General features: G+C 36.8%; 1 protein-coding gene across 4 annotated transcripts in view; it reads left to right on the top strand.

Annotated features, from left to right (window-relative positions):
• Window positions 1-27,352, top strand: part of CORIN (corin, serine peptidase) — a 118,964-nt gene that overhangs the window by 87,695 nt on the left and 3,917 nt on the right. For 3 of the 4 annotated variants that reach the window (XM_088056782.1, XM_014261076.2, XM_088056783.1), the window contains exons 12-20: window positions 3,768-3,913; window positions 4,647-4,754; window positions 8,999-9,112; window positions 11,548-11,658; window positions 12,355-12,484; window positions 18,147-18,269; window positions 21,054-21,103; window positions 22,558-22,732; window positions 25,892-26,163. In XM_088056782.1, coding sequence (XP_087912908.1) covers window positions 3,768-3,913; window positions 4,647-4,754; window positions 8,999-9,112; window positions 11,548-11,658; window positions 12,355-12,484; window positions 18,147-18,269; window positions 21,054-21,103; window positions 22,558-22,732; window positions 25,892-26,163 — 1,229 coding nt within the window. The remainder of the gene's footprint in view (window positions 1-3,767; window positions 3,914-4,646; window positions 4,755-8,998; window positions 9,113-11,547; window positions 11,659-12,354; window positions 12,485-18,146; window positions 18,270-21,053; window positions 21,104-22,557; window positions 22,733-25,891; window positions 26,164-27,352) is intronic. The other variant, XM_088056784.1, reaches the window with a different exon arrangement.

The following is a 27,352-nucleotide window of genomic DNA, read 5'->3' as shown; positions in this document are numbered from 1 at the left end:
TGATTCCCCAATGCAAAGGCCTCTCATCCCTGGAGAGCCAACACAATCTCTCTGTTTTGTATAATCAGCAAACTTGCTAATGATGCATTAAACTGCTGCATCCAGACCATTGATAAATGTACTGAACAGGACAGAGGAACCCAGAGGAGCAGCACAGGTGACCAGTCACCAGCCAGACGTAGCCCTGTTTGCCAGGACCCTTCAGCCAGTTTCTCACCTAGTGCACTAGGTTCACCTAGTGAACCTGCTCCCTCCACTGTTGAGCAAGGTGACAAGAAGGGTGCTGTGAGCTTTGTGTGAAGTATTTTCCATTTCTGCGTGTTTGATTAGAATTGTGTCACTATAAATAGTGTTTAAACATGGAATAAATTAATTTAATTTGGAACATTACCATTTTTTAATAGTTCCTTGTGTTAGTATTGATGCAAAGCCCTATCCAAATGTTCAACAAAACCTGATATTTTAATGAATGTTTACCTTTCTAAATTAGGAGTGACTCATCATTCTGAATTACAGGCTAACTTAGGTTTTCTGCTTGTCAGAGCAGCTATTCCACCATCCTCATTGAATAACATCACTGTGCTTTTTGAAGTTATGCCTGTATTTGTTCAAAAGAGACTGTTCTGTAGATCTCATGGCTTTCTTAGCAGCAGTTGTTGCAGGTTAGGAGGTCTTGACCAACAGGCAGAGCTCTTTGACCTACTGACTGCTAGAGCCCTCTCATTCTGCATTTCTGCCTCTTTTGTTGGGACTACCTTGACAGTATTGATTAATTAACATCTTCTGTTTGAAGGTGCATCAAAAATTGCAGTACACATCCGAAAATTTCTTATTATGTGATACTGTTGGGAAATAGGTAACATTACTTTGTCTAGTGATGTTCTTCTTGGTGCAAGGTAAGAATGAGCCACAAGGAAGTTTAAGAATATGCTGTTAAATTCTCACATAGGAACCTAATGGGTAAGAAAATATTGCATACAGGATAGCTTCAAAGTTACAGAGGGGTTTGTGTAAGCTCTGTGTCAAGCTTGCTAGTTTGAAAATCAAGGTTTTGGGGTTTTTTTAAGAAAGCAGTATAATAGATAAGAATTGGATTAACTTATTCTAGTGTAGAGGGATGTCAGTTAAATGATAGGCTCTTTACCATCCTACCTAGCTAACATTTTAGGAAGTGTGATAATATAGTTTAATAGTCTTCAAATTTTAAGTATTAAACAGATGAAGGGGAACTTACAGAAAGCACAGAACAATTTAATTTGATAGCAACCTCTGTAAGTCATCTGGTCCAACTTCCTGCTCAAAACAGGGTAACACCAAATTTAGACCAAATTGAATATATGACATGGAAGTTTAAATCGTAGGATTCAAAGCTCTACTTTTACTTTTACAATAGTTTTTAGGTTTCACTCTTATATAAGGTCACAGATAAAGAGTGTTTTTGTCAGGAAGGGACCCCTTTGAAGGTCCCATTAGATCTGTAGTATCTGCTTAACAATAACATTTTAGGAAGAATTTCAGATACTCGCATGAAGTAAAAAACCTACAAATGTTTTAAAAATGAAAAAAGAAAAATAACCTCATACAACAAAAATTAAATAAATTTGATATTTCAGTATAAATGTGAATCTGCTTTACAGTTTGAAGCTCTGAGAAGATGTTTCATTGTTGGCACAGAAATTATATTCTGAGAATCTGCTGCTGACTTTCAAAATAACTGCCCTCTTTTTCAAATGATCAGTGATTAGTTTGGCTTAACAGGACATATGTATTGTTTTACCTGTCTTTTCCTGTAAATATGAAACTGAACTAACGCAGTCTTTCAGTGTTACGCTTTGTAAGTCAAAGCATACTTTTCAACCATGAATTGCACATTAATGTTATAATTCTGGATCTTTTATAATACAAACTTATCAGAAATGCATTAGATTTCTTTAATACAGGCACATGGATCTGTTTTCTCATTCCAGGTGCTATAACTAAATTATTTTAATTCTACTCCCCCTGTATAAAACTGCTGTCCCTGCTTTGCAAGGCTTTTTGTTGTCTTTATGTTAGTTTGGCTGTCATGCTTTGTTTTTTAACTGTGACAGTCTTCATAAAATTTTATTCAAAGTAAAGAACACTCGGAGATTTTTTGGAAAGAACTGAACTTACTATTATCTATAATGTTATTGATGCATCAAGTATGTTTTCAATTTCTGAACATTATTCTTCATCTCTGATAAGGTGATGATAATATTATTCCAGGCCTACTTTGAAGTTTAAATAGATTATAATTCTTTCACCACAGACAGACAACTAAATGCCTTATAATACTCTGGAAAAAGGTCAGATTTACCAAAGATCTAAGTATGCAGAGAACACAGGACAGAAGCAGCTTAGACGTCTCTGCTATATTATCGTATTTTTGTTGTGGATTTTGTTTTTTGTCACTGGGAAATAAAAATTCTGGCATTCAGAAATCTAAGATTATAAAGTGGTGTCATCCTCTTTGCTATTGAGGAGAATCTAAAAGGGAAGAGAGAGTCTGTAACATTGTTAACTGACATCAGTGCATTCTGTCTGGTTTTTCAACTTGGTGAATTGTTTGGTGTGGAAAAACATTGACTCTTCTTCATCTAAATCCTCAAAACAAAATTAAGTTTGGGTTGATTAATACTGTATTATTTTCCCAAAAGAGCATAAAATAATTAATCCTATATGGATTTGTTTTGTTGGTTTTGGTCACAGCATTTTCCAAAGCCAGTTACAAGAAAATAAAAAAGTCCAATTAGTCAAAAGGCCAAAGAAAAATGAGTAGAATGAAATGCCTCCCACAAAATGAGTGTCTCTAGAAGAAAGATGTGTGAATATGAATCAAATTACATAAAGGCAAATTTACAGTTACATAAAATAAATTAAAAAAAAAATAAAGGGTGGGATCATTTAGTTGAATATTTTTCAGCCTATAACTGGGATCCCAGACAGAAGTACTGGCTAAATGTTTCACACATTAGGGGGTTTTTCTATTATGCATTTTCTCTTTGTAATTTTGAAGCATTTGACAGTGGGTATTTTGAGAGACGTGATGAATGATTTTCAATCTCAATGGATTGAACAAATTTTGTGGTGAGTCCCATCTTTTATATGGTTAAAAAAAAAAATGCTGCAGAAGGACTCTATTCATGCCTTTTCCTGATTTGACCAACCAAACTTGTCTAACACCAGATGAAGAAGTAGAAGGTATTCTGTTGCTCTGACAACAGCCTTAAGACTGGGTTGGTCTGAGCTTTGCTTTTTCTAAAGTTTTAATTTTATTGGATTCCCTGGGGAGTTCTTCACTCTTTTGTTTGCAGGCTTAAATATTTTGTCCTTCAAAAACCACATGGTTTCTGAAGTAGCATAATCAGAAGAGGTAACATTTCACTAATACAAAATGTGTTTGGTTTTTTTTTCCCTGAAGGAAAGCAGTAAGTGCTTCTTAAAAGTTCTCTGCCATCTCTTACAGAGGAGAACATGTTTTTAAGCAGTTATATTTGGTTATTATTAGCCTATTTATAACATAACTATTTATAATATAACTGCACAACAGTAACTTAAAATAATGCTTCAACAGTAGCATTCTCTGATATATGTTTTTTTTTTCATATTAAAACATCTGTTTAACTGATCCTTTTTCTTAATCTTCATCTTTAACTTTGGCTAGGATTATTAACTGTAAATTATTATCTATGAATTTCTAAGCCATTCATTCAATTACTCAGTGCAATTCTGCTTTGTCTCCTCAGGACATTATGTGTACAGTCTAAGGAACGCTGTGAGGCTGTGCTTGGGATTGTAGGTCTGCAGTGGCCAGAAGATACAGACTGCACTCAGTTTCCAGATGAGAACTTGGACAATCAAACTTGTCTAACACCAGATGAAGATGTAGAAGGTATCTCCTATACATATTACAGCAAATAAAATATTTAAATGGATTACCAAAGTCACTGGTGTTTGTTTTTTTCATACCTCCTGTTTAAATTATAATATTTAAACTGTGGAAATTATTCCAAACTGGGTTCCCCTACTCAGCCATGCCAGTCCCTTGGGTTCTTTGCTGGATTACTTGCTGCAGGGAATTGCTAACACTCAATTAAAGAGTTCCTTAAAGATCTGCCAACTCTGTTCCACTCCTTTGTCCCAGAATGGTACTGTGTGAGATGAGGCGGAAGCATTGAAAGGGTTAATTAGTGGAAAGTTATATCTGGTTTTATTAGTTGAAATAGACACATAATTGTCAATCTCTTTTGGTTTTTTTTTTAATTATTATTATTATTATGGGGATTTCTTATACTTATTTCAATGCATAACACACCACCACAATGGTGAGAAGAATAGCTGGGAAATCCATACCCATGGTCTAAACATTGTATGCCAGTGATTTGGCAAAGCAGTGACATTTTACAGAGGGCAGCATGTGAGGGAGAGCTCTGGAAAATGTTGCTCCACCACGTTCCAGGTGCAATTATGTAGAGTCTCACCTGATACACAGTTCCAGTCTCACAAGCTTTCAATCCCTATTATTTACCCATCTGAAACAGCCCCGGAGATAAGCGAGTGCCCATGTCCTGATGAAGCTTTTATCTTACGGAGTCCTGTTTCTCCCTGTTTGCTGTCTTTGACAGAATGCTCGCCCAGTCACTTCAAGTGCCGTTCTGGGAGGTGTGTCCTGGCGTCCAGGAGATGTGATGGTCAAGCTGACTGTGAGGATGACAGTGATGAGGATGGCTGTGGTAAATAAATTCAATGAGTTGGAATGGAGGGTAGCTGCAGCATTAGAAAATGAGCTTTATTTTTCATTCAGTTACTTGAAATGTAGCAGGAGAGTTCAGCCCCTTTTTTGGTATGTTTAAAAGTATTGGGGATTTTTTAAGACTGTATCACTAAAAATTCTATAGCAGGAGTCCTTCGTAATCAACAGGAATACAATTTGTGATAACTGATCATTTAGATTCTGATAATCATACTCTGGGATGTTTGAGTATTCATTAAAGAACCAGGCTAAAAACATTCTGCAGATTTAGTTCTTTTCATATTACTGAAGGCTTTACTGAGCTAAAATGTAACTCCCTGGCAGATGAAAGATTAAATCTTGAATCTGTAAATGTAGGTTTAAATTTATACATGATAATGTTCTCGTTAGGATGTATAGACAAAAGATGTCATTATGATATATTCTGTTGCTGAAGTGGATTCTGCATGGTTATTTCAGATTGGTCAACCTCAAGTTACAAGTACAAGCATAAACCCTCTAAGTTTATTCTCCAATATGTTTCTGAGTTTACTTTTACTATAGATGCTTTTGACTTTTAACGTAAGGGGATGTATTGAACCGGAAATAATCAAAAAATCTCTTGGTCACTACATATCCTCATCCATGCTGGCAAGACAGTTTCAGAAGGAAAACGGAGTTATAAATATTTCTTAATTGTCTAAGCTGTAGCCTTCAGGGAGATCTGCATGCAGGCCTGGCATCCCTAGGGGAAAAGACAATAATTATACATCACTAAGGATTTAGAGAAAAGGTGTGCTTATGAGCAAAGGCTTGGAAAACATTCCAGCAGAGTAGTGTTAAGTTGCACAACCTGTGTATTTTTTTTTAGCAGAGAATGGGTTAAGAGGGAAGCAGAGTTTATGTGAACAACAAAACTGTGGAAATAAGGGAATTTCTGCTCAGAGACAAAATAAAATTCAACACCAGAAAGCTAAAGCTAGGCTGAAATTCAGTCTTGGCAGTCCTATAAAATGCTTCTTTTTAAAAAGCAGATTGTTTTAACGTTTGCAGTAGACAAAGGTTTATTTATCCCCAATGTGTGATGTATTCTCGGTCTCTGGGAGTTTCCAGATCATGCTTGTATTCTCTCTCCTCTTTCTCTCTTTCTTTCTTTCCCTTCCTCCACCCCTGTGAAAAGAAAGAAAAAAAGGATATGCTCTTTGAAATATGATTTAATGCTAGGTCATTCTCTTGTTTGGATTATAAAGGAAAGTCAGAGCGGAAGATCACAGTGACCCTTTCAGAGTTTGACATCTCTTTACTTTGAATCAATTGTCTCAATTGTCCTCTCTGCCAAATGCTTTTTGTTGCCACCAATTTTGAACTCCTTGGAAAACTAATTGTTATATGTCTTTTAGGATAATTTTATTCTCCTAGACATTAACGTATGAAACATTGTTCTAATATGTAACATTAATTTCTCGAGTGGATCTCTCTTTTTCTGAAGTCTAGACATAATGTCACAAGCAATCAGCAGAATTCTTATCAGTTTCTATAAATACAGGAGACTGTATCAGCTAGGAAATTACTGCTGTCAGAGTCACATTACATTGACCAGGGCTAATACTGTTACTGAAGAACAAAAAGTCCTTGTAGAGCTCCAGAAGTAACTGTCTCCAAATTATTCATATTCCATGTGTGCAGGACAAAATCAAAACTTGATGATCATTCCATGTGTAAAGGGATAGCTCAAATTTTATTAGCTTTATACTTTTAAATTGGTTTTCTAACATTAAAAATCACTGAATGTTTAATTTGAAACGCTTGCATTTGAAGTGCTTTAAGTGATAGACATGGAACAGCTTTACAGTGCAGGGAGTGGGAGGCTGAAAATGACTAGCTACAGCTTTCTTATGCTTAGCCTACTCTGGCCAGAAAATATAATATATAAAAAAATACAAGTGTAGTATAAAGTCCAAAGGGACTGAGGTTTACTCTCCTCATGCAGAGTAGAGCTGTATTCAGCACCTAGTGTCTCCTCCTGCTAGCAATTGCTGCCATGCTTTCACATGGTCTTTGTGAGAGGACATCTCAGCCATGTAATTGCAGTGAAATCCTGAGACTTTAGGGCCATTTACAATAGGATTTGGGGAGAAAATTTGACTGAGATTACTGGAAGTGAGACTTCTGAGTGCAGTGAAGTGTAGGGAGGCTAATTTCCAAAATATATTATTATGAAAGATGTCACGAGAGTTTGTGGTATTAAATGTAGTTGGTTGTAATTGAATGCATTAAATTGCTGGCTGCTGAACAGTGCCTCTGGCAGGGAACAGAAGGCAGTCCTACACCTACTAAAGACATTGAGATCATAAGATTCATAACTATTACTGTCTTTCCCTGCTTTCTGCAATCTGGGTTTTGACCTGTAGTATTGTAGGAGAGAGAAAAATGTGGTGGTCTTGATGTTAATGATTCAGTGGTAATTGCGTGGGAAACGTATATATGGATAACAATTGGCAACTTCATATTATGAAGAAGAATGAAGCTAAGATCATATATGAAACCATATATCTTGTCAAAATGCATTTTTGAGATAGGGGTAATGTACATGTAGACAAGTTTTCCTACCTCTGTTTTCCCTGTCATTGAAAATGCATGTCACAAAAATAATTAGAGATAAAATATAAATACTCCAAATGGTAGATGATCTTTACCAGCAAAAAAAGTGTATTTGAGCACTGAATTCAGTAAGCAGTGAATTTTTCATAGGGAATTGTCTCTATATTTGTCTATGTGATTAGTTTTGTAGAGTCCTGGTACACTTCACAGTGTAACACTGTAATGTGTGATGAAGAGGAAAGGCAAACATGCATTTAATGAATGGCAAACACTCTGCTAAAAAAATTGCAAGGTTCATAAATTATGGGGGTTTAAGCTTTTTTAATTTTATATTCATATCAAGATTCTAACGTGGCATTCCTTTTTTTATATAAGAGTAGAGATTTTGTTTGATTTCAATTAATATTTCATTAATAGTTATCACAAATATTGAAATGAAGGAGACCTGGAAAGTGGTGGTTCCTAAGAAAGTTATTTAATCATGAGGAAGCAGTTTCAAAGGTTAAGGCTATTTATTTCTCTGGGCTTTAACATTTACTTACGTGTTTTTTCAAATCTAAACAAAATCAAGCTCCCCATACATCCAGTTACACTTAAAACCTGAATAGATTTTTCCAATGATCCAGTAGGGATTCTCTGGTTCACATTTGTAAAATATGTACTTCTGAATTAAAACTTCTTGGAAACAATGTATTTGCTTAGTAACTTATTGCTGATACGCTTTCACAGTTCCAGGTCTAGGCAAAGACAGGTGCTGCTTTAAATACTGTTTTTGAATTTAATACCTGAACTACTTGCATGAATATCAATTGAATCAATTGAATTTTCCCTTAGATTAAAATGAAAAGTATCATCTATTGAACAGGCCAAACAAGGCAATCAAATAATCTGGTTTAGTCAGGACAATACGTCATTTTTATGGTTTCCTATGAAACCTGAATGTGAGACATGCAGGACATTAGTATGCCAAATTATTTAAACTGGTATCACAATAAAATACTTTATTAGTTGATGGAAATAAAAAGTGGAAGAAAACAAGAGAAAACTATTTTCTAAAATGTAGCTTGGGCTATACTTAATTTCCTCTAGCTGACCAACAGAAGTTTTACTGTCAAAACACTGACATAATTTTGTATTACTTCTCTTTCTACCTTTCATTGTGATTCTGTGTTTGATTCTGCATCAGCACTGCTGAAAAAAAGAAGTATGTATTTCTACAGTGTTTCATGGAGATTCCATGCTTTTATAGTTTGCTTTTGAAAGACCAAGGAATTTCTATAGACTTCAGGATTAGAAAAGTTCTTATATTACTATTAAATGTATTTCAAGAATAGTGGTGTGTGGATTTTGAGCTAATTGAGCTAATGCCTAAACCATTATAGATATGTATAATGTATAATCATAATACAATTATTATTTAAAAAGCACTGAAGTATTATGAAGTGCTGTAATATTTAGATTAATTTATTAGGTGTGCAATGTGCCAATCTTATTTTTGTTTCTTCATTAGTAACTATTCTTGGTACCTTCTAAAAATTATATTACAAGTGAAAATATTTTGTGTGTTTCAGAACTTTTAAGGAATAAAACAGCTGATTCAATATTGCATGCAAGTATTTCAGAACTGTGCTTCTCTGCCTCCAGGTTGTAGAGAAAGGGGTCTTTGGGAGTGTCCTTTGAAGAAACTGTGCATCAAACACACTATGATCTGTGATGGTTTCCCAGACTGCCCTGACATGATGGATGAAAAGAATTGCTGTAAGGACTCATGCAGTTTGTTATTCCCTTAAAAGGCTGATCACACTTTTGGGATGTTGGGTGAAAAAAAAATTAAAGTAAAAATGTTTTATACATTCTATAGGCAGAAAGACTTAGTCATTCCCTCAGTTCCCTTTTCAGTTTGTCTGTGGCACAAACTTCTCCTTTTCCTCCTTTTGTGTCCTTTGTCATTCACATCCTTGGATCCTTGCTGTTTATTTGGTCACTCTCATCTTCTCATCCTCTTTTTCTTTTTTTTTTCTTTCTATTCTCCCTCCTTGTTCTTGCACCTTTGTACTTCTGTGCCTTGTAGACTTTTGACTTCTTTTCCCAGGTTTCCTCAACTTCATTCCATACAGGCATAGCTCACAGATGCTCACTGCTCATTTTTTCCTTGATTTCTACTTGATTTTACTTCTGATCTGTGTTTTGGTAAAAGTCATATATCTCTCTTCTTTATTTATTCTCTTTTCTGATTGACATTTCTTAGATTCTGTCTCCTTACTTGGCTCCACAGATTTCTTCAACAATCCAAACTGTGATAACAATCAAGATACAAAACTTACTGTGGTCCACTGGTGGCATGGGCACACTGTCCATGTGTACAGTTTAAGTCTGTTCAGAGTTCTGGCAGTGTGCAGCAGACCCTCTGGTCCCCTGCAAGGACTGCCCTCAGTTCTGTTTCCACTGTTTCCATCTGAGAATGGAATGGGAAGTGGTGATATATCTGCAAACACCAGCTGCTTTGCAGGCTCCCTGCACACTAAACTGGGATTGAATGTCCTGAGATGGCAGCTCCACTCAGTTCCATTAATATATTAGTGATACTCTGAATTCTCTTCCATTTGGAAAACCTTTGTGTGTGGGCATGTTCCCAAGACAAGAAAGTAGAAAAGAAATACTGGGAGAAAGTCTGCACAAGAAAGGAGGGATCATTAGTAAAGTTAATTGAGAATTTAAATTTTCCTTCTCTGAGCAAACTTAGTATTTTGTAATTTTTGATGGAATGTTTGGATATAATTTTGTGATTTAAAAGAAGTTGCTCCTGAGTCTCTGGAGTTCTGTTGGTAGGAGCAGAATGGTAGGCACATTTTATGTGCTAAGTGAAACCTATGAATATGTTTACCAAAATGAACAGCAGCCTGCATTTATCGCTAGATCAAATTTTGTTCCTTTTTAGGAAGCTGAAGCTCACAAAACATTTCTTAATCTGCTTTTCATTGCAAAGATTATACCATTTAACTTCCAAGCTCTGTACTGTAATCTAAAGAGTGGAGATGATATTAAAGTGATTTACTCATGATCACACATTAAGATCATGACAGAGAAAAAATTACCAAAGGGCTAAGGTTTTTTATAATTACCAGAGTACATTTCCTCTCTGCTTTTGAGTTGGGGCTTGAATATTCTAAAATGGCAGCAAAGTTTTCCCAACTGAGAGATTCCAGTTTTTGAATTATGCTCTCTCTGGAAGGTGGAGTTAAAGTGCTTTTTCTGTTATTGCATGCTTTATTCCAGAGCCAGAAAGATCAGGGGTAGACAGTGTTACCTGCTCTATCTGTATGGTTTTCACTGTGGAGTGCACTTTTTGTACTACTGTTGTAAATAAATGCTTGGATTGTATGGCACTATAAATGCTATACGTCAGCCAAACATGGGCACAACTGATTGCAGCTCCCTCCCATGCATTTGCTCCCTCTCTGCCCTGCCGCAGGTCTCAGAATTCCCTAACTGTGGGGTTTATAGAAGCTGGAAGTGTGTTAGGGAGGAAGATACTGTACTTCTACACACCTTCCTTTTGGAAGGGAGGTTGTTGGGGGAAAACTAAAAGTCATTTGCAAATGGAAGCTCTTGTGGTTCCCATACTGAACAGACTCTGGAAATCCATATGTAAGGATACCAGCTGTGAACAGGAACTTGTGTATCAGTACAGCAGTTCTCTACCTCCAAAGTGGTTAAAAAATAAATAAAAATAAATATATAATTGTCAAAAGCAAAGGTGAATTCAGAAATGAATATATAATTGCTGTGGATGGGAGGAAATAGATATTCATTGTGATAAAATAATTTTTTCAAAAGTCATGATGAATTAAACAAATTTGGATCAGTCGGCTAAAAAGCATGCAACAGAATTTTCTCTCATGGCTTCTGAGGGGCTTAGACAGGTTTCATATAACAAGACCACAAATGATACTGAGTAATCACAGATCTTGTATTTCTAGACACTCTTCCTTCCCTCTGAATTGCAATGCCCTCTGTCACTGCATGGCAGCAACCACCTTCTGCATTAGTGGTATCCATGCAAATCTGTCTCGCTTACCTTTTTCATAAATCTGATCTCTACCTACCTTCACCCTCCTTCTCAATTTTTTGTCTCAATGTGAATTTCACTTTGATATGCCTTCTCATGAGGAAGCATGTTTTTGTCTTTGCAGCATTTTGTGAGGAGAGTGAGCTTGAATGCGCCAACCATGAATGTGTGCCACGTGAACTCTGGTGTGATGGGCAGGCAGACTGTAGTGACAGTTCAGATGAATGGGACTGTGGTAAGTTTCTGCCTCAAAGTGGTGTTTGGGTGATGGTAGTAATCACTGGTGATTTAATTCAGAATACAGTGGTGGACAGGTGCTCCCTCTATTAGCAAAGAGAAGACTAGGGTAAGGTTAGGAAAGCATGCAAGGAAGTGGGCAAAAGAAAAAGCAAAAGCTCAGTGTGCAGTGTCACAGTGCAAAGATGTACGAAAAGTGATATAGCAAGAAAAGGTGTAGATGATGTGTGTAATCTGGAAAGTATTGTGGATAGTGGAGAGATTAAAAAGACATTGAGATTAGGAAGGACCTTTTGAGAATCTTTTTTGCATGTGATAAAAGCAGTTCCTGAACTTTTATATACAGATAATGACAGAAGAAATGGTGATGGTCTTTCTATATAGATTATCTAACTAGATTTATAACAATTAAGGCCATCAGCAACCCATGTAAATCTGTGCTGGTGAATTAGAAGTATTCCGGTTTATTCTTACCCTCTTGATGCCTTTGCTGTTCAGTGTCTCATGCACTCTTAGCAAGGTTCTGATAACCACATTTGCACTGGTTTTAGATTGCATAGCTATTCAGCATGTAAAGTTAGGAAAAGTGCCAGCAACTTGGAAGAATCTTGATTTAGTTGTATGTATGTTTTCAGGTTCCATCTGTAAAACTATTTGAAATAATACTGAAGTTTTCTTCCTTTTTCCTTTCCAGTTACACTGTCTAAAAACACAAATTCCTTGATGCTCCTGACCGTTCACAGATCAGCTGCTGCTAACCATGTTTGTGCTGATGAGTGGCAAGAAAACTTAAGCCAACTGGCCTGCAATCAGATGGGTTTAGGGTAAGGTCAGTAGTTTGTAGCTTTGATGAATTTCTTAGGACAACTGGAGTGCTGGAGTTAGATGTGAGCTATCGTTGATCACTGCAATGTTAGACTGCTGTGGAAATGGTTCACAGAGAAAAGAGGTAATGAAATTTTGTAAACTATGGCAGGAACAGAATTTCACTAAAATCTAGGCACTTTCTCCACTTTATAAACGTTGCATGATTGTTATTATAAGAGTGTGTTGAAAAGATAATGGTGTTTTCCCAAGTCTCAGTACTTGAACTCAGTTATTGCTGAGGCTCAGAATTGTTTGGCAATGTAATACTCTGTTTCTTCCTAAAGAATTAAAGCAGACTTAGGAAATACAGAAAAAATAATCTTCTCTTATTCACATTCTGAAATACTGTTAGATGTATTTAACTTGGGCATCTCTGAACAACAAATTGTTAAAGAGAGAGTTGCTGTGTGGAACTCAGAAAAAGAAATAGCTTCAAAGTGTCTTATTGCATGCACACTAAATTGTGGAATAATTGATGCAAAATATAACTGTTGGATTAAAAACAAGTTCAGCTGCTCTGATATTCACAGCTGTCTCTTACTAGTTAGAGGCAAGTCTGATGGTATATAAGGCTATCTTTTGCCAGTGTCTGATACCCAAATTAAATTAAGAAGTGTTTTTTTCTTTTTTGCTTTTCTCCACAACACATACTGACATGCATGTACACAGGAGGAAAAAGACTTAATGGAGTCTGCACTTAATGTAATCTGTATGATCTTGCACTGCAGGGATACTTGACATCAGTTCTAACAGATGCCCTGAATTGAAGACCACCTGTAAATGGACTGCCTGCCATCCTAATGCACAACAATTTTATACTTCTCTATCTAGTTTGGAGTATCTAAATAATTGCATTATCTTTATGCTTTAGCTTTATATAGCATCCTAATAAAGCTTTATAGAATCATAGAATATACTGAGTTGGAAGGGACCCATCAGTATCATTGAATCCAGCTCCTGTCCCTGCACAGGACACCCCAACCATCACACCCTGTGCCTGAGAACATTGTCCAAATGCTTCTTGAACAGGCTTGATGCTGTGACCACTTCCCTGGGGAGCCTGTTCAGTGCCCAACCATCTCTGGGTGGAAAACCTTTTGCTGTTACCTAACCTAAACTTCCCCTGACACTTCATACCATTCTCTTGAGTCCTGTCACTGGTCACAAGATTGAAGAGATCAGTGTCTGTGTCTCTGCTTTCCCTCCTGAGGTAACTAAGTGACCTCAGACACTCCTCATACAGCTTCCCTTCCAGTCCCTTCCCCATCCTCATGGCCATCTTTTGGATGTTCTTTAATAGTTTAATATCTTTCTTACACTGTGGCACCCAAAACTGCCCCCAGCACTCAAAATGAGGCCACCCCAGGACAGGGTTGGTCCTCCTGGCTGCCAGGGCACTGCTGCCTCGTGTTCACCTTGCTGTTGGTCCGAACATAAAATTTTCTTCTCTTTCCCATGATGCTTGCTTCTGGGAAAATGAAAAAGTATTAAACTATCACTACTACACCTTCCTGCTTCTTTGCTGATGCTTGCTAACAGGTGTTCTCAATCCTACACTTCTAAGTAATGTAAGAGACAAAAATGATTCTTAAATCTCACAAGTCCATTTTCTGAGGTACTTTGTCATGATATTCAGTTGAAGAAACCCGCTTTCATATACTTGGAAGTCCACATTCTTTGTTGATGAAATGGTGATCATAAAAGCATGGTCTGCTCAGCTCTGAAATTTGATAAAGGCAGTAGTGGAGTTGTTCTGTCATTCTGTGAAAATATAGTGGAATAATTTGTCTTGCTCAGCTGCACTAGGATGATATAGCAAATATAATAAACTTAAAGAGTTTATAGTCAGCAGAATACAGGGGAATTTTACTTCACCTGCTTGTTCTGGTTTAATATCCTGTAAAATCTATGCAGCTGTCTACCAAGTTACTTGTTTTTAAAATTCTACTGATATGTCTTCCCGTGAGTGCCGCTCCTTTTCTTGGAGGCTGTGTCACTGGTGGTCCACAGAAACCAGTAGCTCCTTTTCCTTCCTTCCTCTGCTGTAGCATCTACTGTGTGTGTGTATTTATGAAAGGGACAAGCAAGTCTGTGGTTGCTGCCTGGCCTTTTGTCTTTCCTGGTACATTTTCACTCTTTGTCTATCATGTCTTTGGTCTAAAGATCTTGAATATTTGACAACTGAGCAGTCAAGCTACTAGAGAAACAATCTCTTGTTTTTACATGATCTGATTTATGGTTTTTTATTACTCTATAACTATTTCTGCAAGCAGAATAATGGAAGCTCGGCTTAATGTTTGATTTGCTTAAAGAACGTAACAGAAACAAAACCCAGAATCCTTCTGTCATACCCATGTAAACCCAATAAATTTGAACTTCTGAATGAAATTTTATTTTCTCCAAGAATAAACATGACATTTAATGGAACAAACTCTATGCCAAAGGGGAAATAGTTGAGCTCAGTAATTCAATCTAGATTTCTAGACCCATTCAACAGAACGTAACATACTCTTAACCTATCTGGAATTGATTTATGTTTTCCATAGCCACAGTGTTCTATTAATCCTGTAGATGATGTAGAAAGATAGCATTTTTTTTACATTTAATTTAATTTTTTAAGAATGGCAACTAATAACTCAGTGAAATTTACTCAATATAGAGCTGTGGTAGATGTGGAAGGCTGTTCTAGTAAATTGGAGCAATAATAAACCAATGTTAAAATATGTAAACTTCATTCAGTGTATGTATTCATTAGACTTATGCTAGATTAATATCTGATAGATTATTTCTCATATTTTATGTACATATGCAGTTTAAAATATAATTATTTGGATAAGGCTGTTTTTGAAGAAATTCCAACCTTATAATTCCTGAAAAGTTGTGACAATTTCTTCAAACAGTCATTAAGCATGTGGTCAGTCCCCTCATATAACACTTTCTAGTTCCATTATTGGATATTTTCTTTTTTTTTAAAGTAAAATGGTAATTCTTAATAATAATTTTATTATCTCAAACAGCCTTGGAGCTGTCTGAATGTGCTTCTGGGTAATTTGCCATAGGTGGCCATACTTGACCTACAGAGGTCTCTTCCAAACCCAACCATTCTGTGCTTGACTAAAAGAAAGATACATGAAAATTACAAAAGAAGGAAATGTTCTTATTCTAATGATTGGTCACAAATCTTTTTCAAACTACTTTATGCTGTAACATGTACATTATAAACCTACTACCCACTTTTTTCTTTCATTGTTTATCCACAGGCTTCCAGATTCAAATTTACTCCATTTAACACTAAGCAGATATTAAATCTCTGCATTGAAAATTTATTCTGAAATCTGCAAGTTGAAGTGTTTTGGGTTTGTTTTTTTTTACTTATATATTGAAACTAAAATAGTGTAGATTTAGACTAAACATAAGGAATAGATTTTTCACAATGAGGATGTGAAACACTGGAACAGGTTACCCAGAGAAATGGTAGACACCCCATTCCTGGAAATACTCAAAGTCAGGTTTGATGGGACTCTGAGCAACCTATTCTAAAATTTAATGATGTGACTTAAGACATTGAGAAGGGAAAGGACTGCAAGAAACACAGCATCTTTTATCAGAAAAGCTTTCAGACAAATAGGTCTTCCCTCAGTTTTGCTCTTTCTGCTATGTAATTCAGGAAAGTCTTATTTGACCTCCACACCCTCTCCTCAACTCCTGTCAAGCATCCTAATGAAAGACATCCTCTCATATAAACCCTGTGTCGTTAAACAGACAGGCATCCTTTCAAAGGGAATCTTGGCTCATGAAATGATGTCAATGTTAGCTTTAGATATAAAAAGTAAGCTCAATGAGAAAAATGTCTATGAGACTATGGCTCTCAAATTCTGTTAGAGATAAGAAATTAGTAATAGGAGAATAAATATGTTACATACCTTGAAAAAACAAGCATAAATTACACTATGGGAAAATTTCTCAGTGAATAATAATTCTGTAAATGATGATGCTGAACAAAGAAACAACTGATTTTGTTCAAATTCAGTGAATAGTTTCATTACAGGGGGAAAAAAGGTTGAAAAATCAAGTTATTTCAAAATTTTGAAATTAAACCACTAAAATTTTGTTTCAAAACAACATTTTTCTCTGAAATAAATCCTTTGTATTTTTAAAATGAAAAGTTAATTGACTTTAAATGAAGGACTTTACATTTAATTTGAAGTTGAATTAATACTTCCATCTAAGAAAATCTAGATTTTATTTGAAGCTTTAACTTTAGATGTTCCCATCTTTTTTTAACTTTAGCTCCAAAATGATACTTTATGAAATCTATAATTTTCAGACTCAGAGAACAGAGTGTTGTGGTTTAATGCCAGCCAGCAGCTCAGCCCTGCACAGCTGCTTGCTCACTCCTCCTGCTGGGAGAGAGAAGACAATCCAGAAGAGTTGAAGTAGGAAAGCTCATAGGTTGGGATAAAGAGAGTTTAATAGGTAAAGCAAAAGCCATGCACACAAGCACAGCAAAACAAGAAATTTATTCAGCACTTCCATGGGCAGGTAACTATTAAGCCATCTCCAGGAAAACGGGGTCCTTCACCTGTGATGATGACTTGGAAAGACAAAGGCCATCACTCCAAACATCTCCCCTCAGCTTCCTTCTCCTTCCTCCCCCTTGGCATACAGAACGTGAAGCTGTGTGATGTGGAATGTCCCTTTGGAGAGGTGGGGTCAGCTCTCCTGGCTGTGGCCTCTACTGAGTCCTTGTCAGCCCCAGCTCCATTGCTGCTTGAGTGGGGTGAGAAGCAGAAAAGGCTTTGACTCTGACAAGCCCTGCTCAGCAAGAATGAAATCAGCCCTCTGTTATCAACAGTGATTTCAGCACAAATATGGAACACAACCCCATACTAGCTGTGAAGAAAATTAACTCTATCCCAGCCAAAACCAGCATGCATAAAGCAAGCAAGTAATTTTTTTTTTTCAGTGTAATTATGAGTTAACTCACTCTTCACAGGTTTGACTAGTTTATCAGCTAGGAGATAGGACAGAAATTTTGAAACCTGAAAATATCACAGTGATTAACACAAATTGCCACTCAAATACTTGTTAGGTTGCTGCAGAAGAACAGGTTTGACATTATCAACAGTGATTTGTTCTGTTTTGCAAAGCAGGCAGCTTGGACTTAGAGATACTCTCAAGTTTTATTAACAAGACCTAGACTGCTCTTTACTGTTAAATTTTAATGGATTTCCAATGACAGGAATGTAAGAAAATATTATTTTCTATTACCGCTTTTTTACATATGAAGATTTTTTTTTTTTTGCATTTTGGGAGGCCAAGAAACTGTTGAAACAGTATCAATATGTGCCTTACAGTAAATGCCATGAGAAGGTTCTTGCTGTTCCTGACTCCAATTCTGCTTCTTGTTGGGAAATACAATGTGGCAGTCATACGTAGGCTGGCCTGGCTTCTTAGGGTGATTTCATTCTCCTAATTGTGTATCTGCCACTCGTTACTTTGCCATATCATTCAGACTTTTATCATTAGAATAAACAGATACGTTAGGGCCTCTTCACCTTTATAACTGTAACACAGAAACCTATCAGAAGTTCTATCAATGTCTTTCATTTGTTTCAGAGGACCATCCAAAACAGAAATTGTAATAGACAATGACCAAATGCAGGACCAAAAATGGCTGAATCTACACTCAGACTGGAAGAATAAAAATGCATCCACTTTACATGCACTTCTAGTGAATGGGTAAGTAGCAGGTAAAAAAAAGACCAATTTCACTGCTGTGGGTGGTCACTTATCACTGCAGGATGACAAACTCTTTGGTAAGCTCTTTTTATCCATGTTGTCTGTGTATAAATCCCAGCACATACTCATGTAAGTTGTTAAGATACAGTCTACAATTATTTTAGTGTCTACAGCCACTGCAGTCTCTTTTGAGACTATTTTGTGAATCCTCAGGAGCCCTTTCTGGTAGAATAAGAGCATTTGAGTGATACAGAGGTGTCCCTGTATCACTCTCCAGGTGCCCTTGAAGTACCTGGACCAAACACCTTTGTTAAATCTCTGCTGAGCAAGAAAGTCCAACAAGTAGTATGTAGCAAAATCTGCAGTGACATCTTACATCCTCTGCAGCCCATGTAGTCTGGATTCATTAATTTGGAGCAACCACAGCTTCTTCAGTTTAGTTCAGTAGGTTTCCTTAGCTCTGGCTTCAGATGATTCCTTTTAATTAACCCAAGTAAAGAGGCAGTTACTAATGAGAAGCCAGGATCTCATGGTTGAGACATTCAAAGTGTGACTTTGAAGAGCCAGTGAACTAGAAACCCAGGGCAAAACTGGGAGAGCCACCTATTCCCCATTGGCAACTGCATTCTTCAAAAAGCAGATTAATGGTTTCCCTATTCTCTTTGAAATGCCCAGGAGCTTTCAGAATATCCTTCTTCCATAGAAAATCCTTCTGTTTCACAAGAAAAGGTTGTCTTGGGTAACTGCAGAGATAGAATATGTGTGAAGACGAAAATATAAGGAAGAAATCCACTTTTCTTTTGCTTGGCTCCATTATTTTATATAACGTTTCACCTAGTGGCAGAATACTAAAAAGATTGTGCCTGCAAGGACCTAAGTTTGCTTTCTTACATCTCAATTTTGTACCTGTTTTGTTTTACATTAGTATTTTCCCCATTCCTTTAAGTTAATTTATAGTTCCTCATCTAGAAGGGCCATTACTGAACGGTGCCTGATTCTTAAAAGTTGTCTTTTTAACTCTTTGATTTTCCTTTTTCACTGTCTTTTTCCTCTAGCCTAACAGTATCTAAATGCTTTTCTCCAGAGTAATACAAGAATAAACACCTTGGGTTGTGACCAGATGCAAAGGTACAATCATATTCTGTTCAGTCACTAAAGTGCAAAGCAGAAATTTCAAGGGACTTTTTGACATTTTTGAAAGATGTCTGCTAGGAAACTTATGAAGTAATGGATCTGGAGCCTCTGAGTTACAAATTCTAGTCTCAAAAAATTTAGTTTTGCCCAAAGTGCAAGTTAAAGGAGGGAAAGCATCAGTAATGAGGTTTATTGTTAAATATAATTGCATAAATGAAAGTTACATATAGGAAACAGATGTTTCAGTCCCCATGAATTCAGAAGATGGGTAACAAGAAGTGAGAAGCTAAGGGGGAAGGGTGCATGAAAGGTGAGGCTGAATACACCTGAGCCCTGCAATCTAGGTGTATTCATCTGGATCAGCTGCAGCATGGAAAAGGTTTGTGCTGTGGAGTATGTTGTATTTTTAATGGAGTTGCCAGGCTTCTGGATTAATGGGAGCTTGGCCAAGAACTAACAAATACACCACTAAATCATTAAGTTTTGATAGGAGGGAATGCCACAGTGCAGGCAGTGCACACATAAAAGCTTAAAGTTTTCTCTTTAGAGCTGGCTGTATGGTAAGTCAAAAACAAGTGTAAAACATGAGCATGGCTGGTCTCAGTTATATTCTATATATTTTCTTCGCCTGTCAAAATTGTGCACAAAATTTTATTTCCTGAAATTGGTGCCCTATCTCTACTATCTCTAGAAAAATAATTTTATGACCTGGGTTTTCAGGAAGAGAAATAGACTGAATTTCACGGTTTATGAATGAGGTATATGCAATGTAAGGGACAAAGATTTGGTTAAATTCCAGATTCAAGGTAATCTAGTGGGCTGGCTGACACTGTTGTTTTGCCCACATTAGTATCTATGACATGTAATGCAGCCTCTTTTTAGGTGGTTGCAGTTTTAAAGACACTTCCTAACTGCTGGGATTAAAGTCTGCAAAGAATTACCTGGCAAAAAAATCACCTGTGTATCCAGTCCAGTGTAGCTCTGCACCTGCCTCAGAAAAGCATGTACACAGTAGGAATGAAAAAATTGTGGAAATAAAAAGGTAGTCAACTAGCTGTGCAACAGTGCTTGCTGATTTAACTGTGATTTCTCCTCCCTTGACAAAAAAAAAATTAAAAAATCAATTCTTCCCTCTCTTATCTGAAGATTTTCAACAGAAAGTGTAAGTTTTTGTTGTTCTAATAGCTACTTATGCAGACTTCACGGATTCTTTTAAAATAGCTAGACTTTTAGGACATGAAAGATCATCTGTTATCAAAGGCATTTCAAAGAAAATCCTGTCCTTTGACTGTAAGGAAAAGGAGACTGGCAATCTGCTTTCAGGTGCCGTAAATAAGAACTTGACAGACTGTGCATCCCAGCTGACCTCAGAGCTGGATCCATGCCTGGGGAACAAGGTAGTCTGCAAAATATGTAACACCTACTCATGATAATTATTGTAAAGCTGAACTAATATTTTGAATTATCTTCAGGCAGATGCTGGAAGCCATGGATGATCTGGCATAGGAAGCTCCTTGAGTTTCTTTTTGCAGTTTGAGGGAATTTTTAACAGCTGGATTACAACAATGAATACAATACCTGTGCTGATTTTCAAATTACCAAAATTAATCAATTAATGAGATTTCCACCATGTTTTGTTTCAATATTTAGGCAGACGTGTCAAAGCAGAAGCAAAGTTGCTCTCTTTTGCACTAAAGAAGGTAAGAGAGAAGTGCTTATAAAATAGATATTTTTCAAAATGTGTTAAATCACTTTAAAAAATGCAGATGTTTAGTGTGGATTCATTCTAAAATTTTTACTAGACTTCTGCAACATTCAATTTTGCAGTGAGTTTATTTTTCCCTACTCTACTCAGTTTCACCAGCTTTTCTTATATTTTGACTAGGATGCTGTGTGTTAAGGTAGCCCATTCCTGATACCACAAAAGGAATTTTGTCAGCAGTTAGGTTCCAGAAAGTAATTTGATAAAACTTCCTGCTGAAAATATCCTTAACCAGCAGAGTGGTTAGCAGATTATCTGCCTGGGAGTTGAAGCTGTGATCTGTTTGTTAAGTTCAAGGGGACAGAAGAACCTGAAGTAGAAAGTTAGGGACCAAGTTCGTTGGCACAGCAGGTTGTGCAATTTTAAGTGGTTTGAAAATGCAGAAATTCTTCATCAATGATGAAACCATGTCTGGCAGACAAGGAGAGCTTTCCTGAAGAACACTTGAACTATGAAGTAGCTTGAGTCAGGGAAAAGGAATTACAAGACAGGAGCTAAATGTGGGAAACTAATCAAAACATTTGCTACTCTTCAAAGAAAGGAGAAAGCTCAAAAGAGCTTTCAAAAAGCTTATTGAAGGTATTTTGTTCTGACATATGTTGCTTACTCTGTGAAGTTAAATGGACACAGTAAGAATTCCAAGGTACAAATAACCATTGCTCCAGTTTATTTCTTCACTAAATTCCCAGATACATGCAATGGCAGCATATCCTCCCTTGGGACTAGTTGCAGAAATTGATGGTGTTCTTTAGTTCTCTAATGAGACTGAGTATAAACAGGATAAATAACAAGCCTGCCATCTTTCAAATCTAGAAAATAAAGTGAAACAAAAGTGAAGGATTATTTTAGAGTAGTAACTGGCAGGTGGTAATCTGGTGTAATTTCTAGGGGAAATAGCTTGTAAAATACAATGGATAAAGTACTACAATGTCTTCAGATCTTTAAATATTCTCCCTTAGTAATTTCTTCAGGCAAAGTGAGTTTTCTGCTGTGTAGCTGAGCAAACAGCATGACATTAACCTCACAGCTGACTTAAGAAAAATCTTATTACTGCTGAGCAGATCTTCCAGAGGCAATTCTTCTGGATAATACAAAGTAGGCCTAACATGTTGCTAGCTAGAAGGAAAAAGACGTCAGGAAAACCTCCTGAGCGAAAGGAAGTCAAGATTCCAAACATGGCTGAGTTAATGTTTCAGGCTGATCCAAGCAGAATTAATAACCGGAGAGCAAATCCTTTGATACAAAGGAGTGCAAAAAGCAGTGTTTGATAGCGATTGCCCCATTTGCGGTGCCGTTTAGCGTACCTTCCCGAGTGCTAACACCACGCTGTGCCCAGCTGTCCCGCACAAGGTGCGCTTTGCGCTGCCGACTAACGCGCTGCTCTTCCCGCAGACTGCGGCCGCCGCCCCGCTGCCCGCATGAGCAAGAGGATCCTCGGCGGCAGGACCAGCCGGCCGGGCCGCTGGCCCTGGCAGTGCTCCCTGCAGAGCGAGCCCAGCGGACACATCTGCGGCTGCGTTCTCATTGCCAAGAGATGGGTCCTGACAGTAGCGCACTGCTTTGAAGGGTGAGAGGGCTCACGCATTTTATTGTTCATATGAGCTTGCAGGTGTGATAGACCAAGTCCTTCCCCCTTTACCAAACGCACGGGGCATAGGTGAAGGCCTCTGCAGAACGGCCAATCACAGAGTTTTAGGTTTTAGGAGACTAAAAAAGAAAGTGAAAAGGTACAAACCGGCATCAGGTTAGGTTTTTGCGTGTTTCATTATTCATTGCGGGCATCTCAGCTGAAGAAAGCTAAATTAAGGTGCCCTGACTTTCAGCAGGAAGCAGGGAAAAAAAAAAGAAGACCAAAGCACTAATTCTATAGCTGTCATACAATTGCCACAGGTTTAAAAATCATCCTCTGTACCAGCATAGAAAAGACCCTGAGAAGATGCTGTGGCTACTGGTAAAAAGAAAAACTGAGTATTCACTCACAGTACAAATGACATATTGAACTCTTTAATTTGAAGCCTTTTCTTTTTATACAGTCCACCTTTTTATTAAGACTGCAATCATGAACAAGTCAGTATTAACAACTAAGTGCCTCCTGGTATCGGAGACAGTGGTGGAGGGACAGTCTGGGGTGCAGAGTATGTTTACATGTCTTAGCAATTGTTTTGATCACTGCCAGCTTTTTGGTGCAAACCGCTATTTCTTTTTGAGGAAACACAAATTTCATAGGGAGGTTTATTACCTCATTTCTTTTGTCTTGTACCAAAGTTTTAAAATTGTGTTTCTAAAGAAAATTTAAACAAGTGTTTTCTGCTGTAGTTAGCGGGTAATTCTCTGGCATATAGTTGCTTAATCCTGCTTTAAACTGGTGCTTGCTCACTGGATATTATTTTAAACTGGACTAAACAGTTTAAACTTTGTGTTTAAGCCAGCAGAAATTCTACGTTAAGCAAGATTCTCTTGAACTGATATTTCTTTATAGTGTTAGTCATTCCCTTTTTCAGTAAAAATTTACATTTTGTCTTTGTATTTCAGAAAAACTTCAGTTCTTCTGTGTTTGTCCTTCTAAACTAACAGTGTAATTATACAAACAGTGTATAATACAAACAAGAATATTGTATTCTATCAGATTTTGGGTCCAGAAGGAATTTCACTTCTTTCTCCATCTATATTTAAATATACTGCTGGAATATTTCCTATATATTGTGAAGTATATATTGGAAAATATATACTGGTTGGAAGAACACTTTCTAGTGATCTAAAATAAAGGGTGGAACAGAGGTTGATCCTTCAGCAATACTGGACTGCTATTGAGTTTCCTGGATAAGATTAATCTCATTACTGAAAGATAAACAAAGTAGCTATCACATTATAAAGTAAAAATTCTCCCAGTTTTGTCAAATGCAGAAAAAGTGCCACTGCATTTTGGAGCTGTTAATTTACCCCTCATGTAGAGCTGCATAATATCCTTGTGAGCTCAGAGTATAACTTGTTAAAAGTTTCTTTCACATTATATTCTAGAGACCTTAAAGTACTAAGATATTCTGGTCTAATAATGGATTGAGAAGTTATATGAACTTTTTTCTCTTCAGCCTTTCTGAATAGATTGGGGGGTTGTACCCAGAAGCCTGAAATCTTGAAATTCTTCATTTGTAAGAAGAACTTATTTTTGTAAGCTTAATATATCATCTGCAAGACCATTCTTGATGTCACAATTATTTTTTTTATATAAAGTATTAAAAAAATTTCCCAAACCAACCAGATAAGACAACAATATAAAGATATTTTGAAGTGCTCTGGTCCTTTATACAAAATGCTCCATTTTGTGAAACTCATGTGAAGTTTGGAATCCAAAGCATGAGGACCATATAAAAATAACATGAATAGCCATGGATACTTGTAGAGAGCTAGATTAGAAATTAAAAAAAAATTAGAAAGAGCTGCATTAAACATCGTGTTGTTTGTGAGTTTTCTTATTATAGTCCCCAAAGTTTTGTCAAGATAATTTGGAAATACATTACATTAAAGCATCCAAAACCTTTAAAGATTTTTTTTTTTTTTTTTACATGTAGGTCAATGCATTCTGGCTGACTGCTTATTTCTCTAGGCAATGCTATTTTACAATGGTCATAAGCACAACAGTGTATTAATATTCTCAGCACTTAATTTCTGTAGCTTTATGGAACAGCTCATGCATTGATCATGATGCTAAAATGATCATTATATTCTGAAAAGCCAGAATTTTCATCCAAGTCTTAAGATAAATGTAGTCTTGATTTAGCAACCGAATCTTTTTACAAATTACAAGAATTACAATCCTGTTGAGCACTATGAAAGAGCTGAAATTTTGCATGCTTTTACTCATACTGCTTTGAATAAGCTTCAGTCCTGTCAAAGGTGCTTAGTTACATGGAGTTGTGTCTCAGCAGTTGTGAAGAATTGTGACTGTTTTGGAGAGCTTTTAGCATCACAGACTAATTAGAAACCATGAGGTACCCACAGCATATCCTGTGACCAGTTAAGATCAGGAGATTACAGCCTAGAAGCCTTTCATAAAATCTAGGCTTTTCTGATGTGTCTCAACAGGCAATAGTTCAGTGTTCCCCCTGTATCATATGTATCATTGCTTTGTGGTCTTCTATGTTTACTAAGAGTCTCAAAAAAAATTAAGAATCAAAGTAACCTTTGATCTTAGGCATAGAAAGTATACTTGGCACAGACAGAATGCTGAATAAATAAGGGACTTTTCCCATGGCTATCATAAAATATTTAATTTACACAATAGACTTGCTTCTATGAGACTACTTAGAGATTTCAGAGAGACTTTACTGCTGTCAGCAGCAGACTACTGAACAACATTCTTACCCCAGCAAAATTTGTATGTGCCCACCACTGAGCATGTGAGCAGCTAATGCTGGGAAGGATCCAAGGGATGACTCTGACAGCCTTTAATACAGCAACTAATACATGGTTACATATCTTGTGATGGAGTGAGCTTTAGTGTGTTTGATTACAAGCAGGAGGGAAATGGAAAACATTGACTTCGGTTGCTTGGATGTTTGCCATAATGAATAATGCATAAATATTTGTTTTCTTCTTGTAGTATTTGTATGCTTTGCTAAGTGCAGTGTGCAAAAAGGGAGAAAAAATATCTTGCATAATTTAGCTTAAAAGAAAGACCTTGAATGAAATTTCACCTTTTTTTTTTTTTTTTCCCTTTTTTACAAAGGAGAGAAAATGCAGCTGTTTGGAAAGTAGTGCTTGGGATTAGCAATCTTGATCATCCATCAAGTTTCATGCAGACCCGACTGGTGAGGACCATCATCCTCCACCCACGCTACAACAGAGCAGTTGTAGACTATGATATCAGCATTGTGGAACTAGATGAGGATATCAACGAGACAAGCTATGTGAGACCTGTCTGCCTGCCCAGCAAAGACCAGTTGGTTCAGCCAGACACCTACTGCTACATCACAGGCTGGGGACATATGGGCAACAAAAGTAAGATGAATATTTCTGTGACTTTTGGAAAACATGTGAGGCTTTTGCTGAATGAATCAAATAAGTGATACAGTTACAAACTTTTATCCATTGATACTATTACTGGATCTTAGTAAATACTAGTGTAACTACTCTTGAAGGGATCAAGCTGTGACTATAGCCTAGCTTTTTCACGCAGCAGCCTCAATTTATGCTCCTCAATACTTACTTAGACACTGGCTTGATTTTTAAAAATGTTAAGAATCTGGAAACTTCTATCAAGAAAGTCCCCCACATCAGTTATGATTTACTTATCTAAGTTGCATTCAGAATGGTATTGCAAAGGTATCACATCATCAGTGCTGGGGAAACACTTGTAGCTCAGTGAAAGCTGGAGGCACTAGAAACACTGGCATACAGACTGGAGGAACCAGGGTTAAAATTAATTTTGTACTTGTGACATGATTTATTCCATAATTACAAGTGTTGTTTTTGTATCTCTCAACAGAACATTAGTGTATTTTCTTGTTTTGGGAATGCCACAATCGTTGACAAGAACTGTTGTGTTATGTAAATCTTCGTACAGGCAAAATGATTCTGCATGAATAGTATAGAAATTAGCCTGGCCCCAACAACTGTAGTGCACTAGTTGTGTTTCTCCTTTTGCTATTATTATAATAATTAAATTGAACACATGAATGGTAAGCTGTTTACTAGCATCTCTACCCATCTAAAAATATCTCTATATGATGTCAGGAAAAAAACTCCAACAGAATTTTTTTGCAGCACTGGTAAACAGAAAATGTTTTGTTCTCTAATGTGTTCAGTGTTGATTTTAAAGGTTTTATGCTAGGAAGCATCAAAAACCACCATGGCTACGTAGCATTTAATGCTGCATACCCTAGGTTGAACAACTTTGATTAGAATTTGAGTTCAGTCAGTTGCTTAGACTAGGAAGAAGTCTTCTACTGTCTCTCAAACATATTACAGTAATATCATTAAGTTCAAATTCTGATTTCCTGGTACATTCTGTAAGTCAAATTTACTCAAACATAACCAAAATGTCTGTGATTATTATGAAGTTTTACCATGACAGACACCAAGAAACAGGGAGGTCCCTGCCCTGGAACAATGAATCAAGCCTGTTGTCCACCTCTCTCACATTACTATTTTCCTGCCACTACTGCCCCCATCTTAGAAGCCACAAACT

This window comes from Pseudopodoces humilis, chromosome 6 (genome assembly GCF_049639895.1).
Source record: "Pseudopodoces humilis isolate 2021_Gansu_Grassland_sample_001 chromosome 6, ASM4963989v1, whole genome shotgun sequence".
Taxonomy (NCBI): Eukaryota; Metazoa; Chordata; class Aves; order Passeriformes; family Paridae; genus Pseudopodoces; species Pseudopodoces humilis.
This window is presented reverse-complemented; position numbering and strand designations above follow the sequence as displayed.